This window comes from Bufo gargarizans, chromosome 2 (assembly GCF_014858855.1).
Source record: "Bufo gargarizans isolate SCDJY-AF-19 chromosome 2, ASM1485885v1, whole genome shotgun sequence".
Taxonomy (NCBI): Eukaryota; Metazoa; Chordata; class Amphibia; order Anura; family Bufonidae; genus Bufo; species Bufo gargarizans.
The window spans coordinates 312,745,248-312,764,724 of NC_058081.1; the positions used below are offsets into that span (position 1 = coordinate 312,745,248).

The 19,477-nt window shown below is 40.4% G+C and overlaps 1 protein-coding gene across 1 annotated transcript in view; it reads right to left on the minus strand.

Annotated features, from left to right (window-relative positions):
• Positions 1-1,570: 1,570 nt before the first annotated feature.
• Positions 1,571-19,477, minus strand: part of RASSF9 (Ras association domain family member 9) — a 54,022-nt gene continuing 36,115 nt past the window's right edge. The window contains exon 2 of the mRNA XM_044277196.1: positions 1,571-2,979. Within this exon, the coding sequence (XP_044133131.1) occupies positions 1,818-2,979 (1,162 nt within the window). The 3' untranslated portion in view covers positions 1,571-1,817. The remainder of the gene's footprint in view (positions 2,980-19,477) is intronic.

Here is a 19,477-nt window from a genome sequence, read left to right on the forward strand (position 1 = left end):
GAACTTTTGTCCTGTCTATTGTTTCTATGGCCTTTGTAGTTGCTCTTAAAAGACAGGAAGTCTTAAAGGGAATCATTCACATAGTTTTCACTAGTATAACTACCAACAATGGCCATCAGAATGTTGTACAAGCATGCTAAACATACCTTTATATCATTTGGCTGTTTAGCGAATGTCTAAGAAATGCACTTTTAAACAGTTCCTAAGTGCTCAACTGGGTGGGCTTGGATTTCAAAATGCAAGTTGCCCTTCCTTCCTCCTCCTAAGACTTCCATCCCTTCTCCCCTGGAGCTGCATCTCCCTGACGTCAGGGAAGAGGAGGAGGGGAGGAGAACAAAGGAATAAGGGCGGTGGGCTTCGGTACTTTGAAATCCAAGCCCAATTGGTGAGCACTTGGCAACTGTTTTTGCTAAGCAGACAAATGACATAAGGGTATGTTTAACATACTTGTCTTATGTGCTAGCCATTGCTGGCAGTTATGCTAGTGAAAACTATGTGACAGACTTCCTTTAACATATTTTAGGCCTAGTGACCTTAGACTGTGTCTAAAGTGTCACAAACTGTTAAAGGGGTTTTCTGCTTTTTCTATATCGTTCTTGGGATAGAGTTGAGAATGATGGACCACCAGTCGCAAAAGACCACATCAACTGTCGTGTGATCAATGGATTATTTTTATTGATAAAACAACGCTTTTCTGAAATATAATTCTCCTCCTTCATGGATAGGTCATCAATATCAGATCGATCGGATCCAACTCTTGGCAGCTCTGCTGATCCGCTGTACAAAGAGCAAATAATGCTCATAGTTGGACCCCAACGATCTGATATTATAACAGAGGTCCAATTTTCAGCTAAATTTTACAACGTTTATTTAGATATAATAAATACATGTAAAAGGTTTTGCAACCTTGTACGTAAATACATTGCATTACTTATTTGTATGATTCCTGAGTTGCAGACTGCATTATCGCTCAATATCATAGTCCAGTCTGCTTCTGCTGGTTGTCTGTGTCCAAAAACAACAGAATTGTGAAGCTGACTGGACTATAATAATGCAGTGAGACGGTATGTTTAGACATGGAAGAAGATTCTGGCCATTAGTATGGTCACAAATCTATATACTGTATGTGGATTTGCAGATTTCATGCTGTACATCAATTATCTAAAAACTATACAAACCTAATGCTTCTCAAAGCTGTGAGTTTGCAACAATTGTATCCAGTCTAAAAAATATATATATATATATATATATAGATACGAAAAATGGCGGCACTGACTACAAAGAAGGAAAAATAGGGTGCACGTTCCAGGGGAATCGACTTCTTACCCCAATCAATAAATCCAGAAAAAGGACGGCACTCCGGTCTTGAAAAGGTGAAAGTGGTTTTTAATCAACCTTGCGGTACAACGTTTCGGCTCCAATACTGAGCCTTTCTCAAGTGCTTGAGAAAGGCTCAGTATTGGAGCCGAAACGTTGTACCGCAAGGTTGATTAAAAACCACTTTCACCTTTTCAAGACCGGAGTGCCGTCCTTTTTCTGGATTTATATATATATATATATATATATATATATATCATACTATTTGTTAGACTCCTCACGGTAGCAAACTCTCATCTCTTTTTAGAAATGATGCCCATTATTATTAAAATGTAAAAATGCCTTCCAATGGCATGCAGCTTTGGAAAGATAATGCTGCAATTTCTTAGTTACTATTATGCTGTTAGGTATTGTAGTATTTTAGAGTGAAAGCTGTAACCATAGTTCATTCCAATTTATTGTTCAACTGAAAACGCAGGAACAGCAAATGTCTGAAAATCTCATTGAACAGACTCTGAATCTTGGCTATGTGTGGAGCTAATGCCTGTATCTGAATCTGTTTCATTTTGTATATCCATGCTAGACAACACATGAGTGATTTCACACAATTCTTTACCACCGTCTGTTTCTAAAGACATGTATTGCTGAGGTGCGTAGCATAAAAAGCTGCTTGAGCTGCTACCACATCCAGATTTTAGCTCATCCTTTAGGATTTCATATTCTTTTTTCTGCTGAAGCAGTATTGAATCGTGATACTGAATTTCTTTCTGCATATAGTTGTACAGACTGTTTAATTGTAATCCCACTTGAAGGCTTTCATCTATCTCTTGTTTAACGCATTTCTCCATGTCAGTGTACCCTTCTTCGACAAAGTTTTCATCTTCCTGGCACAAAGAAGACATCTCCATTTTAATTTCATCTGACAGCTTCCTAATAAGCATATGTTGATAATTCAACTTCTCCTGGATGTCCATTCCATTTTCCAGATTATGCATTTCTGGAAACCTGTCAGCTGAATCTGCTATTATACAGCTCACATTTTCTCCATGACACCCCATTTGACAAGAATCATACTCCTCCAGTTGGCTATCCACTTGTTTCATTCTGTCCATCTGCTGTTTAATAATGTTATTTTGACACATTACTACATGGATCATTTGCTCTATATTGTTTTCTTTGGGGCAGGTCATATCTTTTTTTACTTTTTGTAATTTTCTGAATGCTTTTCTTACAATTTTCTTTCTCATAACTAGCGGCAATTCCTGCACATGAAATGCTGCATTGTGCTGATTTCTGCACTTGTCGAGGTCTATGATTTTTTTCGAAGTCCACCATGTTGAGAATGGATATAATGTACATGTTTTAAATAGAAAAAAGGTCACATTAATGTGTTCTACCCCCCATGAATTTAAAAGTTTTAATATTTTTAATGTAGGAGGCAAAATACGATTGAAGCTCTTCCAGCGTTCCATAATGCTATACTCTTTGTGACTCCCAAATACCACATTGTGGTTTTGAGCTGAAATTTGGTATTCTTCAAGAAGTGCCTCCACCACATCTTCACTGGTTGTGTGCTTTGTTAATCCACAGACTATTTTTTCTTCTTGGCCGATCCAAACATTAATCTGCCTGTCTTCATCATTGATTTCTTCTCTTGATGCACTAAAAAAAAAAAGAAGTTAAAGCTAAATTTTAAAATAGAACAATAGGTAACTTAGCACATAATAATTATTCTACAATGCATTATATTTGAGAACAGTGTTATAAAGTTGCTATAAATAAGACTAGTAGACAGGGGTGTATCTATAGTGGGTGCAGATGTAGCAGTCTCTACAGGGCTTAGGAGCCTGAGGGGGCCTAAAGACCCTTGTGCCACATAAGAAGACACTGAGTTATAGAAAGTGCATGCTAGGAGGGCACTGTTTTTGATTTTGCACTTCAGAAATTTAAAGTTAGTCCTCTGGCTGGAGGAAAGGGATTGAGTCAAGAATTTGGCATGGGGGAGTGTTGTTTCAATTTCTTTCTCAGGCTGCAGGAAGGCTATGAGCTTTCCCTCCCCTGGACACAAAGCTCTGAGGGAAGGGGGGCCCACGCTCAACTCTTGCACCAGGGCCCATGAACCTTTATCTAGCAGAATTATTACTTAATAATAAGAAAAATTGTTACAGTAAAGCAAAGTAGTGATCTGACCATAGTTTAAATAGTGAATATCATCTTGGCATCTCAGATTTCTCTTAAATGGGTTGTGCAGCTCTAGTATATTGATGACCTATCCTCAGGATTAGTTAATCAATACTATATTGGCAGGAGTCTGACTCCCACCACCCCTGTTAATCAGCACTTTAAAGAGGATGTGGTACTTATGTGAGGGCTGCATCCTCTTCACTGTTTAATTGCATGCCGTTTATTTGTATTGGCAATGTAGTGTACAAACATGCATCCTATTCAAGTGAATGGGACGAGCAGTTGTAATTACACAGTATTTCATCTGCAAGTCAGGTGGCATGCTGTAAAATAGTAAAGAGGCCATGGTACCTTGCACAAGGGCCGCAGCCTCTTCCAACAAACTCAGAGACCTGCCAATCTGATATTGATAACTTATCTTGAGGTTAGACCAGAAAAACCCATTAGAAGTATATAAAAAAATATTATAACATGGAGGTACCTCTGAAAAATATATTGTTTTCCCTACCTCAAATGCTTTACCTGGTAAAGCATTGTGTAAAGCATGTATCATTCTATATTTTGAGATTTGTTTCCTGCATTACCTGTCCAAGTATTAGTCATCTTAAAGAGGCCCTGTCAGCTCTCTTGATATGTTTGGCTTGGTACATAATTGTACTCCACGTGAAATAACAATTCTCCTTCTTTTAGAACTCTGTAATGCATTGCTCCTTTGCAATTCCTCCTGGAAATGTATTAATAAATTAACAAATTAGTGTAACCAGTTGACAGTACATTTCTGACTGTGTAGGGACACACTCCTTTTACAAGAGAATGGTTATAGGTGTCAATTTATTAAAAACTTTCTAGGAGGAATAACAGAAGAACGACTCAATACATAATTATAACAACACTGCCGATGCAGAGAGAAGTGGTTGGCTTAGATAATGAACTGAGTTGGCGTGCCAGCCACAGTCATGATATCCCTGACACAGAGAGGAGGAAGAAGTTGACTGTGTTTAAACGCTAGAAGCACAGAACTTCTAGGACCATGAAAGAGACGCTGAGATGACGATGCAAATAGTTTTGAAAGAATAAGTGTATACGTTTGTTTATTTGAAATTTCAAAAACAATAAATAATTTTTTTCAACTGTCAAACTTTTTATAAATATTTTACAGAAAATGGTTTTGCAAGGAGAATTAGATTATATTCAACAGACTAATCTTCCTCAATTACTTACCCGTCGGTGTAATATTTCAACTAAACAAACTCTTTTTCAGGTCCATACGCAATAGGATAGGAGGTGCTATTTATCTTAAAATTAATAACATCCATTGTTTCGTTTGCATAGGTCCCGATGAAGTCATGCAGTACATTTCCTTTAATAACATGTAACACCCTGCTGCTTTTAATTGGTGAAGGGTGTTAAACATATCTAGCATACATAAATGTAATTGTGCTGAAATTAATGAGAAATCATTTTGCTAAGAATAGTAAAAAGCATACGTTCTTTATGTTACTGTGAATCTGTTTAAGGAGCAGCACAACATTTCTAAAGCCAAAAGTTGTAATTTATAATTATCTATTTTGAGACATTGTAATTATCCTTAAATAAAGGTTATAATATAACCTGCACATTAAATGCTGTTACAGTATATACTCATGAGCTTAGCAGTATTTTCTTGAGCAGGTTACTGGGCAACATAGCCAAACATAGTACAATAGGATTCTTCTTGTTTGTATATAAAACACATTACCTACTCATGTCAATCTAGCAAAGTAAATCTGGTCAAAGACATGCTGTATGATAGCATATAGCTCCCTGGTCTCACATAAATATGCACACTTGGCTTGGTATGCCATTTTAACACTATTTTTAAAGGATTGTGAAGTCTTGCCTATGACTTCCTGTTGCAGGTTTGTTCCATGCGGCCTGTGCCCTGCAGGCCCCTTACCACCTTTTCATTTTGGTATGCAGACTATGCCCTGCATGTCCCTGTCCTGTAGGATTTTGCCATTTATCATATGACCTGCAATCATCAATCTCTGATTTGGCCATGCAGCCAGTACTCTTTGACACCCTCCCCCCCTCCAGGATTACTCTAATCAGTCACAGTGTAAAATCTTTGTCCTACAACAAACTGTCCCCCAAACCACAGTCACCTCCATCTCCCTGCAGCCTGTCACTTAAATATCATTGTAACCATTGAAGTGGCCAGAGTACATTAGATGGAACAAAACTTGCACAGTAGAGTAGTAGGATGTTAGACTATGGTTGTGGTTTGTGTGGGTAAGTAGGCCTCAAGGCTCCCTTGGTGATGGTACCACCTGCAATGGCGGTGCTAAATAGTATAGCACCAAAAGAGAGGGGGAGGTATTGCTTCTCCCTCATTCTCTATGACATACAGCTGGACATTAACCCCTCCTCTCTTACCCCCTGTAAAGATAGCAATTTCAGTCTAGCAGGAACTATTGCTGCCTCTGCCAAGGGCTGCCCAAGACACTGGACTTCTAGTGCCTAGTGGCAAATATGACAGTGAGTCAAGTGAGAAAAGCAGACAGGTAATAGGGGGTATTTTGAGCACTGGCACCGATAGACCGGCCACATCAGCTCCCCCTTAACATCTACTAAGCCAGACAGTTGGCTCATCCTGATCAGTAAGTACGTGAAATGGAAACCTGGAGAGATTATTTTGAGTATCTGTATCGATTCTCCTTTGCTTCCTTACAGGTTATCTATCTACTGACAGGATTCAGCATCTTCAGATTCCTCCCACTGACTAGACATAGGAGCTAAGTATAATTTTTTGTTTATATTTTTGGTATCCTTTATTTGTATTATCTATCACCCCCTGATGATCTGCCAGGCGCAGGTGAAACGCGTCGTTTTTTTTTCTCTCCATATTTCTATCTTCAATTATTGACTATCTATGTAAATGATCTATGTAAGTAGGGTCATTATAGGTTGACTATAGCTATAGGTACGGGGACAGGGTATCTCTACCATCTGGGGATATCCCTGGGCTTAGGGCCTAGGTTATCAGGGACATCCAGGGAGAGTCACTCCCCTCCCTTTAAATACCCCCAATTACCTGTCCGCGAATATAAACATCTAATCACCTATATGACTATAGGTTTATTCCTATGAAGTATTTTTTATTATTTTTTGTGGTATCCTAATCACAGTAGGAGTTAAAAAAGACTTAACCAATCCTTTGTTAGGTCATGATCACTATATGAGCAGCTTTCTGCTCCATTTACCCAATAAACTACAATAAAGGTATTGTTTTTATGAGCACGCTATATTCTTCTTTATACGCTTAATACCAATTGATGACGTGTTAACTATCTATACTATCAAATTTATTATTCCTTATACTGTATTTGACACTGAAAATTTATTGGGGACCAGAATATCTGACAATTCCAAATCCAACCTTCCTTTATTATTGATTCTTATGATTTGAGGTGTCATGGATATGCAATTTTTCTTGACAGATGCTGTTATTATCACTCTAGAGATATCTAATTGACCAATGAATAAGATTTGCCATAAATGTATAATTGGATGTTTTTTTCTTAAAAAAAGAAACTCCATCATTACAAAAAAAAAAAAGGACTGTGGTACTTAATACTGTGCTCCTTTGACTATCCTCAACTCTACTAGGTAGACACCAGCTTAGGCCATTATAGTCTATGAGCTGACCTAGTTTTCCTTGTAAAGCTGAATGCAGCTGACAGGAGCCAAATGAGCACAGAAGACTGTTGCAGTCTCTCTGTTACTATGCTGTTCATCGGCCATAAATATAAGTAATTGAAAAAACCCTTAACTTCTTGTTTGGTGAAATGTACGTTTTCTATTATCATTTGATAAGACAGGCATTGTATGCAAAAGTATATTTTTGCTCCAGGAGTACTGACTTGATATCTGTCATGTGCATTCTGTATTTTTCTCACTCCCATCAATAGAAAGGGCTATTTTTGTCCTCAATATGAGCATGTTCTATATTTTTCGTAATAGAAAAAACGATCCGCAAAATACACTGATGTGTGCATGGCCCAATATAAATGAGTTTTGCTATCTACAAAAATGCAGATAGCACATGGAGGAAAAATTAAATTCAATTTATTGTCCTTACACCAATACAGAACTGTACATTTTTAACAAACACTATCAGGCTATTTCTGCAGTCAAAAAGTACAGCTTAAGTTCAGTTCAAGTACAAGCTTATAATAACAAAATTCAAGTACGGAAGCGAACAGCTAAATATACAGAGTGTCAGTTAAGTGCAATGTGCTTACAGTCGTGTGCATGAAAGCCTAAGATAAATACTGTATATAGTGAATAGTGTTAAATACAGTATATAAAGTCAGTCCAGGTGTCTCATTCTTCTATTCTTCTACAAGATCCTCGGCTCATAGAAATCTATTATTCATGACCGAGAAAAAAAAAAAAAAAAAAAAGAGAAAGTAATGTACACAGGTTCAGCAGACAATTACAGACATGTTGAGGGTGTGATAGGTTCTGACTCAACTTTAATAGTGTACAAGCTGAATAACCTATAAATTATGGTGCTGTATTTAGTTTTATAGTAACTATTACAACATATTAAAAAGGTGCATTTGTAGTGTTGCTTTTAATGTGTCAAACCTATTAACCATGAACATGTCAAGTAAGACTATGCACTAGCACTTATGGTCATGGCATACAAAAGAAAAGGTATGTCTGAAAGTTTAACCCTGATGGTGTTCTTGTCTCAATAGTGAGAACCCAGAGCACTTCTCTTGTGGGTAAGGTTTTTCATCTCCTGAGGTAACTTTTTCAGTGCCTATAACTTTTTTTATGAGCTAGTATATTCAGTATTCTCAAAAAGTGTCTGAAAACATGTGATTGTACTATTAGGGCAAAAGCCAGAGATATGATCCCCCACTCAACGTTTAACCTAGTCATAGTTCAGGCAGCAATCTCTGGGAGGTAAACTCCAATCCACCATATGATGTATGAATAATAAAAGAAGGGTCATCTTTCTAGGTTGCAGGTGAACTTCTTAAAGGGCCACTAAACCTAGAATCCAAAGAAAAAAAGAACAACCAACAAATGGTGTCTTTGTTATTTGCTCTTGTTTTATCAGATATCACACCTGCAGACCATGAAAATTACAATAGAAAAGCAGTGCATTGTTTCTCAGGCTGCAACCATGTCTTCTTCACCCTCCCTCTCCCACTATGATCTTTAGGAGGGGGCTTGGTTTAAACTGGATAATTTTTCTCTACATAGTAGGCTCGGTCATTTTGTTGGGAGGTTACTAGTAGTAGAAAATAAATGTGGTAACAGCCTTAAAGTTCAGGGTCCCTGCTGACAACACTGTGCAGCTACATTGATGACAACAGATTATGCTGCCCTGGCACCAAATGATAGATGCACACAGCATATCATGGCGGCACCATGTACATTTTATATAACCGATCTGCACCCATCACCACCCCACAGAGATTGTCACACAGTTTTCCCAGCCTGCAGAGTGCCAGATCAGCCTATTTATAAACTAGTAAATCCCAAGTATTTTACAATATCTAGATGGATTTGCTAGCCAGGAGCCTTGAAAAGCAGAGTAAGAATCCCTGTGACAAATCTTTCCTACTGCAGCATAGCTAGATTTTTCATTTGGAGTCCTGGGAAAGGTGAGTAACAAATTAATAATAACCGTAAAGTGATGCTGAATTGGTTGGGGCTATATACAGTAAGTGAGTAAAATAAATAAATGATATGGACCTGTAATAGGGACTGCTAAATAACAAGTCTACCTGAATAAATCATTCCCCTTACTCCTAATTAGTACTATAGAAAAGCAGGTTTGACTTTTAGGGTCCTGGGAAAGCTGGGTTATCACTATGTAGAGCTGTATGAGAGTCTATACAATAGTACATCTACCAAAGACAAATCCTACTCCTCTCTCCAAAATAGTGGCATAGCTAGGCAGATTTCACTTTCATGGTCCTAGGAGAGGTTGGTTACTTGCACAATGTAAAGGTAACATTATGTGGTCAGCTCCAAAAGACTTGTAATCCATGTCTTCAACACTGATTATAGTCAATTTTGCCTAGACAGACAGTGAGAAATCCCTCCTGGGTACATAAACAAACTGGACATTCAGGCAACTGGGAAAGCTGGGTAGCACTTTTTGTAGTGTAAGTGGTGTGAGCCCTTCATCAGATTCAGTACAAATATGTAGTGGCTCTTTTAATATGTCACAAAAATCTGGGTGCTGGTGCAATTGGCATGTGATTTAATAGGCTTTATATTTTCTTAGATGAAAAATCAAGAAAAAGCTAGTATATTAGAACAGAATCTCTTCTTATTATATGTTGAAAATATATATTCTGTATATCCTTAAAATTAGCTATTGACTTGGCTCTCCTTAGAAGATTTTTTGAACCCCCATTGGATCATTCTGTTCTTCATATTCTTACAATGAGGATGGTACATGTGCTCCATTTAACACTCCCTCTTGACCCTCACATATTCTCTTAGCGTTTATACCATAGTGTGTGTAGGATAGCAAATCATATTGTGTAATTCCTGACATGTGTTTCCTGTACAGTTGATCACTTTCTACAAGGATGGGAGAATATTCAAGTTCTGTTCTTGGCCTAATGGCTGAAACTATAAAGGCAAACATAGGCGGGGGCATTATCACTGACATTGTAGAAGAGGGCATTGTCTGGCGCTTTGATGGAAACATTGGGCAAGGGGTGGCAATGTTATGGAATCATAGTGACTGACACTGGCTAGTACTGTTATGACATCATGTGTCACATAAATGTATCCCTTGGTGCAGAAAGTCCTTTAGTCCTTTTAGCTAGTATACAGTAGCACCACTACTATGTACACAAAGTACAGTACAGTATTCTTCAACCAATCAGCACTCCCATGAAAAACAGTGAGGCTGATTGGCTAAAGAAGATCCGCAGATTGATAGTCCTAATGGGTTGTTTTCTTTTAGTACATCATATATTATCATATATTTGCATCCTGTAGAAGATGCATGCTGATTGGCTTGATATTTCAGCCAGTAGGGTCACTTGGAATGGCCCATTACAGTATATGGTGATTTTTACAAAGTACGTTATACAGTGTTATGCAGTAGCAAAAAAGTCATAAATGTTATTTTCATATGTGCATGTGTCCAAAAAATATTTGGGGCCGATGCTAACCATTAAAGCACCATAGATATAAGTAAGATCGACTAATTAATCTACAAAAAGAACATATGGAACACGTATACTAAGACTAGCATTACAAATGCCAGACTTAGTATAAAATCCATTGGTGCAGAATGCACTAAATTTATTAAGAGACACAGGTCTCTTAATCCTTTCAGCCCTGGAGGGTTTTACATTGCTAGTGTTGGTCTAGCACCCAAGTGCTCGGGTGCTCGAGTAGAACACCTCCAGATGCTCATGTGCTCTACAGAGCACCCAAGCACAATGGAAGTCAATGGGAGAACACAAGCATTAACCCCTTAGGGACCGGGCTCATTTTCACCTTAAGGACCAGGCCATTTTTTGCAAATCTGACCAGTGTCGATTTATGTGGTGATAACATTAAAACGCTTTGACTTATCCAGGCAATTCTGAGATTCTTTTTTGTCACATATTGTACTTCATGACACAGGTAAAATGGAGTTAAAAAAAAACATTTTTATTTATTAAAAAATAAAAAAAATTACCTGCCCACCCCCTCCAGGTACCTATCCCCAGGTAAAAACCTGTTGCTGGTCAGATATAAGGACAAAGAGGGATGTCCTTGTACTGTCCACAATTAAGGGTAACAGCATCACCCCTGTGCGAGGTAATGCGGCAACGGTCCTCAAGCCCGATTGTATCGTCGACTACAATCGGAATATGGGAGGAGTTGATCTCTCTGATCAAGTCCTCAAGCCATATAATGCCATGCGCAAAACCTGGGCATGGTACAAAAAAGTTGCGGTCTACTTGGTACAGGTTGCCATGTACAACTCTTTTGTACTGTCCCAGAGCGCTGGCAACACAGGGACATTCCTTCAGTTCTATGAGGCAGTCCTCAAGGCCCTAATCTTTTCGGACCGGGAAAGAGCAGGCCGGAGTACCTCGGGAACTGGAGGCACCCAGCTCGTCCCTGGCCAACACTTTCCAGGTGTGGTCCCCCATAATGGAAAGAAGGGACGAACGCAAAAAAAGTGCAGAGTGTGTCGCAGAAGGGGGATACGGAAGGACACCACTACTCAGTGCGACACGTGCCCCGATCATCCGGGCCTCTGCATTGACGGTTGCTTCAGGGAGTATCACACTTCCATGGAGTACTAAATTTATATCCCAATTTAGCCACTGACTATCGGATAAAAAAACTGGTTCTCAGACTTGAGACACCCCAAAAAATTGTAAAAACTAAAATAATAAAAAAAAGTATACAAATTAGGTATCGCTGCGTCGGTAATAATCTCTTCTATAAAAATACCCCATGACCTAACCCCCCAGATTAACATGGTCAAAAAAAAAAAAAAGGTGCAAAAAAAGAACTTTTTTTGTCACCTTACATAACAAAAATTTTAATAGCAAGCGATCAAAAAGTCATATAGCCCCAAAATAATGCCAATAAAACCGTCCTCTCATCCTCGAAAAAATTATCCCCTACATAAGATAATCGGCAAAAAGCACTGTCATTTGCATGCTTTATCTAGAACTCACAGGCATCATGGCTTAGTGCCCCTAGATTTCCTTCAGGTTATTTTCCATGTCACTTTATGAATAGGTATGTACTTTGCCAGATATTTTTACTTCAACATGTTGCTCATTCTGCTGTATACTGGGTGTATATATATGGCTGCTCTTTTCCTCCTTTGACCCCTCTGAATACCCTGATCACCTCATTCCAGCGCTGTCACTTGCCTGTATGCGACCGCACTGTAAGAGTTCCCCTGATACAAAGCGAGCATAGCGATGCTCCTCCCCGTGCTGGCATTATGCTGTAGAGAGCGACGGCATCGTCAGGGAGCGCATCACAGGATGCGTCTCTATCCCTGATTGGATGCTGGAGCCGGCACCCACTGGCATGGGGGCGGGTCTTAGATTATTTAGTCTCGGCGTGCGGCTGGCCACACATGGCCATCACAGTGCCGAGAGATGCACGTTACAGTGCAGAGCTTAGATTCTGACACATGATTTTAAGTGTAGCTCGCTCCTGATGAGACATGCGGTCACCCTAGCATGTTGAAACGCGTAGAGCGTAGCACTGGTGTCAGCTGTGTTTAGGGCAGAGGGCACACCACTACAGTGATATTATCACGAGTGCCGCTGCTTCAGCACAGTGTGTTGTACTTCGCTCAGCCTATAGGGGAGCAGTTCCTGGGCAAACCTGGCCCAATGGACTGTAAATACTAATATATGCAAGGATTAGTCTGCTAGTTACACCATTAGCAGCTGCAATAACATTGCATTTATATGGTACTCCCAGGCTGGGTGTTGTACTCATTATACCATATATATTGAGGCTGGATACCAATCAGTGTGCTCCAACACTGGATCCCTGCCACATATAAATTGGTGATTTTTTTTTTCAGGCGATCAGAGTTGTGGATGGTATATTACAGACCCCTCTCCACACTACTGATTCCTGTATGCCTGATTTTATCTATACCCACCCTAATTTTCAATAAAATATTTATTATTTTTGTTATAACGTTCTGTCAGGCTGTGATTTGATATTTAGTAAGTGAACGTATACCCCACACCATATTAATTTGTGTGCCCTGTTTAGTTTCATACTTTATATTGGGGAATGGCAGGTTTCCTGTCAAGTGACTGTAGTGCGGAGAGCTGGTTAGGGGACCCCAGAGAGGTCTTCTCTGAAAAGGAACTGTCATCCCAGACAGCATATGTGAGCATTACATCCTCCTTCAAAAACCTGACCCGTGTATACAAGGACTACATACGGTGCTGGTGGGAAGTCCAAACCTTGGACACATATATTAAAAATAACATTGTCCCAAGAGGATTGAGAAATCCCATTCTTCCTACCGCCCGGGTCCGTAACAGTGATTTCCTCGCCAAGTGGGAACAAGAGTCGATTGATGGTTCCTTACGCCTTATGAGGTTACTACTTGACGAGGAAAAATGGCTGCTGAATAAGAGTGATAGTGAGCTAAAAGAAAGCATAGCTCAAACTAAGAAGTTTGGCGATCATATTGATTTCGCTAAAAAGGAGACCTCATTACAGCAGAACATAGAACGGTTCACGTGTTACATAAAAGAAAAGAAACACCTATTATACAATAGGGACATTAAGGACTTCAAGGAGGGAAAGGTCTTTGATTTTGGGCCTAAACGACCTACTGCATCGGAGGTTGATACGGAACTATCGTCCTCCGAGGCAGATACGGACGTTGAAATAGGCTCTAATACGTATAGAGGTAGAGGGGGACCTAGAGGATCATCACGAACGCGCGGTGGGAGACAGCGTGGTAGATCAGGCAGGGGTTCAAGAGGGGGTTTTTTAGACAATACACCCCCAGTGTCAGACTATCTGCTACGCCACAAAAAGACAACAGAGGGTCCCAAATAGAGGAGCTCCAAGTGGTAAACCTGTCGAAACGAACGCTGTCCCAACCAGAAATGGATGTTTTAAGAAAAGGTCTCTCTTTTGTGCCTCTACAGAAATTTAATTTGTTCAACTGGGTTAAAGACCTTCACCTCTATGCACGTAAGCTCAAATGGAAAAAATTCTTCCTCACTCACGATACTCGTATGTGTCAGGAGTTGGGTATTAGGATGGAGGAGCTAGAAGATGTACAGCTTCTCGCGGGTCTGTATGAGGAAGGTACCAGGGACATTGGTGATGGACCATTCACAGATTTACGACATCCTTCTAGGATATTCCCCCCAATTAGTGACAATACCCCCATTGACACCTTTGTCACGGTTGTCACCCAGGACCTTCGCAATTTGAAGGGCCAAACTGCAGGTCGTGACAACCTTAGTCCCCAGGAAAGAATAGCATTGGGAGGCTTAGAGGGTGATACCAACATAGTTATCAAGCCCTCAGATAAGGGGGGTAATATTCTCATTATGGACCAAGATGCGTATCGTGACATGTGCCTTACCATCCTACGAGATGTAACCACGTACAGACGTCTCCCATCGGACCCAACTTCTATTTTTAGTGAACAACTGTCCACACTCCTAAAGGCAGCGGCTAGGGAGAGACTTATAAGCAAGACCGAGTTTGAGTTTCTGTCACCCAAGTTCCCAATTCGGGCCGTGTTTTACAGCCTCCCTAAGTTGCACAAGCAGAGCATACCATTGAAAGGCAGACCCATCGTGTCGGGGGTTGGGAGCCTCACAGCTAACATTAGCACATACGTTGATGTGATCTTGAGGCCCTTCGTGGCATGTTTACCATCGTATGCCCGAGACACGATGGATGTTTTACAACGCCTTGAGGGTATTGTCTGTGAGGCAGACACGTGGCTGGCCAGTTTGCATGTGGAGGCTCTATACAGCTCTATTCCGCACGACAAAGGGTGTCAAGCTGTACGGACCTTCCTCCAACAGAGAGGTGCACATCTTATCCGCCATAACACCTTCGTGATGGACTTACTGGAATTTGTCCTTAATCACAATGTGTTCTTGTTTGACCGTCAGGTTTTCCACCAGCTCAGGGGAGTTGCGATGGGTAGTCCATGTGCCCCGACTTACGCAAACCTCTACCTGGGCTGGTGGGAAAAGGAGGTCGTGTTTGGCGATTCCATGGAACAGTACACGTCGTCGATATTAATCTGGATCAGGTATATAGACGACGTGTTTCTGCTATGGAAGGGGTCCAAGGACTGGTTTGCGAAATTTGTAGCTGAACTAAACAGTAACCAGTTGGGCCTATTTTTTACGTCCGATATACAGGAGAGGGCAATTACTTTTCTGGATCTGACTGTCACTGTGTCATCAGACAGGAGAATTACGACCAACTTGTTCCGTAAGCAGACAGCTACAAACAGTCTGCTGAGGTGGGACAGTGGCCACCCCCTGGCCCTCAGACGCGGCATTCCTAAAGGCCAGTATCTGAGGGCCAGGAGGAATTGTTCCGAACTTCGGGATTTTAAGGTGGCTGCGAATGACCTGCGCTCACGGTTCACACGCAGGGGTTATCCCGATCATACACTTAGAAAGGCCTACCATCATTCGATGAGTGTGAGCCGTGATCACCTTTTGACACCTAAACAGAGGCCACCGGACTCACATCTCCCTAGAATCATAGCGACATATGATAAAGCAGAAACGCATATACGGGAGATCCTCCAGAAACATTGGCCTATCCTGCAATCGGACCCGGACATTGGTACACTAGTGTCAGATCGTCCCGCCATCACATACCGCCGCAGCTCTAATATTCGTGATCGCCTGGTTCACAGTACCTATCTACACCCCACATCTGATACCTGGCTCAGGAATACGCTTACTGGCACCTTCCCATGTGGGAAATGTGTCATCTGCAGTAACATCATGAGGGGGCCATATTTCGTGAGCCAGGTAACAAAGGAGAGATTTTGCATTAGATCTTTGATCAGATGTACATCAGTGGAAGTAGAGTATCTTATCAACTGCGTGTGCGGTGTACAATATGTGGGCAAAACCAGACGTGAGCTGCGGAGACGTGTTGGCGAACACCTTTTGGATATTAAAAACAAGCGCGACACATCTGTTGCACGTCACGTTTGCGAATTTCATGACGGCAATCCAGACGTGCTTCGCGTCCAGGGTATTGAACATGTCACTCCATCCATCCGTGGAGGTGACATTGATGTGTCACTGCTCCGCAAGGAAACGCAGTGGATTTTTAAGTTAGACACCACATACCCCAAGGGACTTAATGAAGCACTGTCATTTGCATGTTTTATCTAGAACTCACAGGCATCATGGCTTAGTGCCCCTAGATTTCCTTCAGGTTATTTTCCATGTCACTTTATGAATAGGTATGTACTTTGCCAGATATTTTTACTTCAACATGTTGCTCATTCTGCTGTATACTGGGTGTATATATATGGCTGCTCTTTTCCTCCTTTGACCCCTCTGAATACCCTGATCACCTCATTCCAGCGCTGTCACTTGCCTGTATGCGACCGCACTGTAAGAGTTCCCCTGATACAAAGCGAGCATAGCGATGCTCCTCCCCGTGCTGGCATTATGCTGTAGAGAGCGACGGCATCGTCAGGGAGCGCATCACAGGATGCGTCTCTATCCCTGATTGGATGCTGGAGCCGGCACCCACTGGCATGGGGGCGGGTCTTAGATTATTTAGTCTCGGCGTGCGGCTGGCCACACATGGCCATCACAGTGCCGAGAGATGCACGTTACAGTGCAGAGCTTAGATTCTGACACATGATTTTAAGTGTAGCTCGCTCCTGATGAGACATGCGGTCACCCTAGCATGTTGAAACGCGTAGAGCGTAGCACTGGTGTCAGCTGTGTTTAGGGCAGAGGGCACACCGCTACAGTGATATTATCACGAGTGCCGCTGCTTCAGCACAGTGTGTTGTACTTCGCTCAGCCTATAGGGGAGCAGTTCCTGGGCAAACCTGGCCCAATGGACTGTAAATACTAATATATGCAAGGATTAGTCTGCTAGTTACACCATTAGCAGCTGCAATAACATTGCATTTATATGGTACTCCCAGGCTGGGTGTTGTACTCATTATACCATATATATTGAGGCTGGATACCAATCAGTGTGCTCCAACACTGGATCCCTGCCACATATAAATTGGTGATTTTTTTTTTCAGGCGATCAGAGTTGTGGATGGTATATTACAGACCCCTCTCCACACTACTGATTCCTGTATGCCTGATTTTATCTATACCCACCCTAATTTTCAATAAAATATTTATTATTTTTGTTATAACGTTCTGTCAGGCTGTGATTTGATAATCGGCAAAAAACCTAACCCCCCAGATTAACACGGTCCCAAAAAAAAAAATTTGCTAAAACAGCTATTTTTGGCACTTTTTCTATTTCAATCCATTTTTTCCAGTAACAAAGCAAGGGTTAACAACCAAACAAAACTTAATATTTATTACCCTGATACTGCAGTTTACAGAAACACCACATTTGTGGTCGTAAACTCCTGTATCACTAAAAGGCAAGGCGCAAAAGGAAAGGACTGACATGGTTTCTAGAAGGCCGATTTTGATGGCCTTTTTAATTGACACCATGTCCCTTTTGAAGCCCCATGATGCACTCCTAGAGTAGAAACTCTAAAAGTGACTCCATATAGGAAACTACACCCCTCAAGGTATTCAAAACTGATTTCACAAACTTTAATAACCCTTTAGCATTTCCTCAACAGTTAATGACAAATGGAGATAATTTTAGCATTTCAATTTTTGGTAACCTTACCTCACAAAAATGTAATAAAGAGCAACCAAAAACCATATGTACCCTAAAAATAGTCTCAACAAAACCGCCACCTTATACCGTAGTTTCAGAAATGGGGTCACTTTTAGGGAGTTTCTACTCCTTAAAATTTTCAAACTTCATCCCCATTTGCCAATAACTATTGTGCAACACCTAAAGGGTTAACAAAGTTTGTAAAAATCAGTTTTGCATACCTTGAGGGGTGTAGTTTCTAGAATTGGGTCATTTGTGGGTGGTTTCTATTATATAAGCCTCACAAAGTGACTTCAGACCTGAACTGGTCCCTAAAAATTGGGTTTTTGAAAATTTTTTAAAAATTTCTTTAAAATTTTAAAGTTATTACCACTTAAAGTGACACTGGTCAGATTTGCAAAAAATGGCCTGGTCCTTAAGGTGAAATAAGGCTGTGTCCTTAAGGAGTTAAGGACCAGTTCAGGTCTGAAGTCACTTTGTGAGGCTTACATAATAGAAACCACCCAAAAATGACCCCATTCTAGAAACTACACCCCTCAAGATATTCAAAACTGATTTTACAACTTTGTTACCCCTTTAGGTGTTCCACAAGAATTAATGGAAAATACAGATACAATTTCAAAATTTAACTTTTTTTGGCAGATTTTCCATTTTTATATTTTTTTCCAGTTACAAAGCAAGGGTTAAAAGCCAAACAAAACTTAATATTCATGGCCCTGAGTCTGTAGTTTACAGAAACACCCCATATGTGGTCGTAACTGCTGTACGGGCACAGGGAAGTGCGCAGAAGGAAATGGAATGCCATTTTGCTGGACTGTTTTTTTTACACCATGTCCTACTTGTTTTTGAAACAAAAATATCATGTTTTAGTGTTTCCATAGTCTGAGAGCCATAGTTTTCTAATTTTTTGGGCAATTATCTTGGGTAGGGTATGATTTTTTTGGGATGAGATGACGGTTTGGATTGGCACTATTTTGGGGTGCGTATGACTTTTTGATCGCTTGCTATTACACTTTTTGTGATGTAAGGTGACAAAAAATGGCTTTCTTTACACCGTTTTTTTTTTTACGGTGCTCACCTGAGGGGTTAGGTCATGTGGTATTTTTATAGAGCAGGTTATTATGGACGCGGAGATACCTAATATTTATATATTTTTTTTATTTATGTAAGTTTTACGCAATATCATTTTTGAAACAAAAAAAAATCATGTTTTAGTGTCTCCATAGTCTGAGAGCCATAGTTTTTTCAGTTTTCCCATTTATTTTGCGGGACGAGAAGACGGTTTGATTGGCACTATTTTGGGGTGCATATGACTTTTTGATCGCTTGCTATTATACTTTTTGTGATGTAAGGTGACAAAAAATGCCTTTTTTTATACGGTTTTTATTTAAAAATTTTTACGGTGTTCACCTGAGGGGTTAGGTCATGTGATATTTGTATAGAGAAGGTTATTATGGACGCGTCGATACCTAATATGTATACTTTTTAAAATGTATTTAAAGGGAACCTGTCACCAGTTTTATGGTGTCCTAACTATGGGCAACATAAATAAGTGACTGCTTCTCTTAGCAAAATGCTG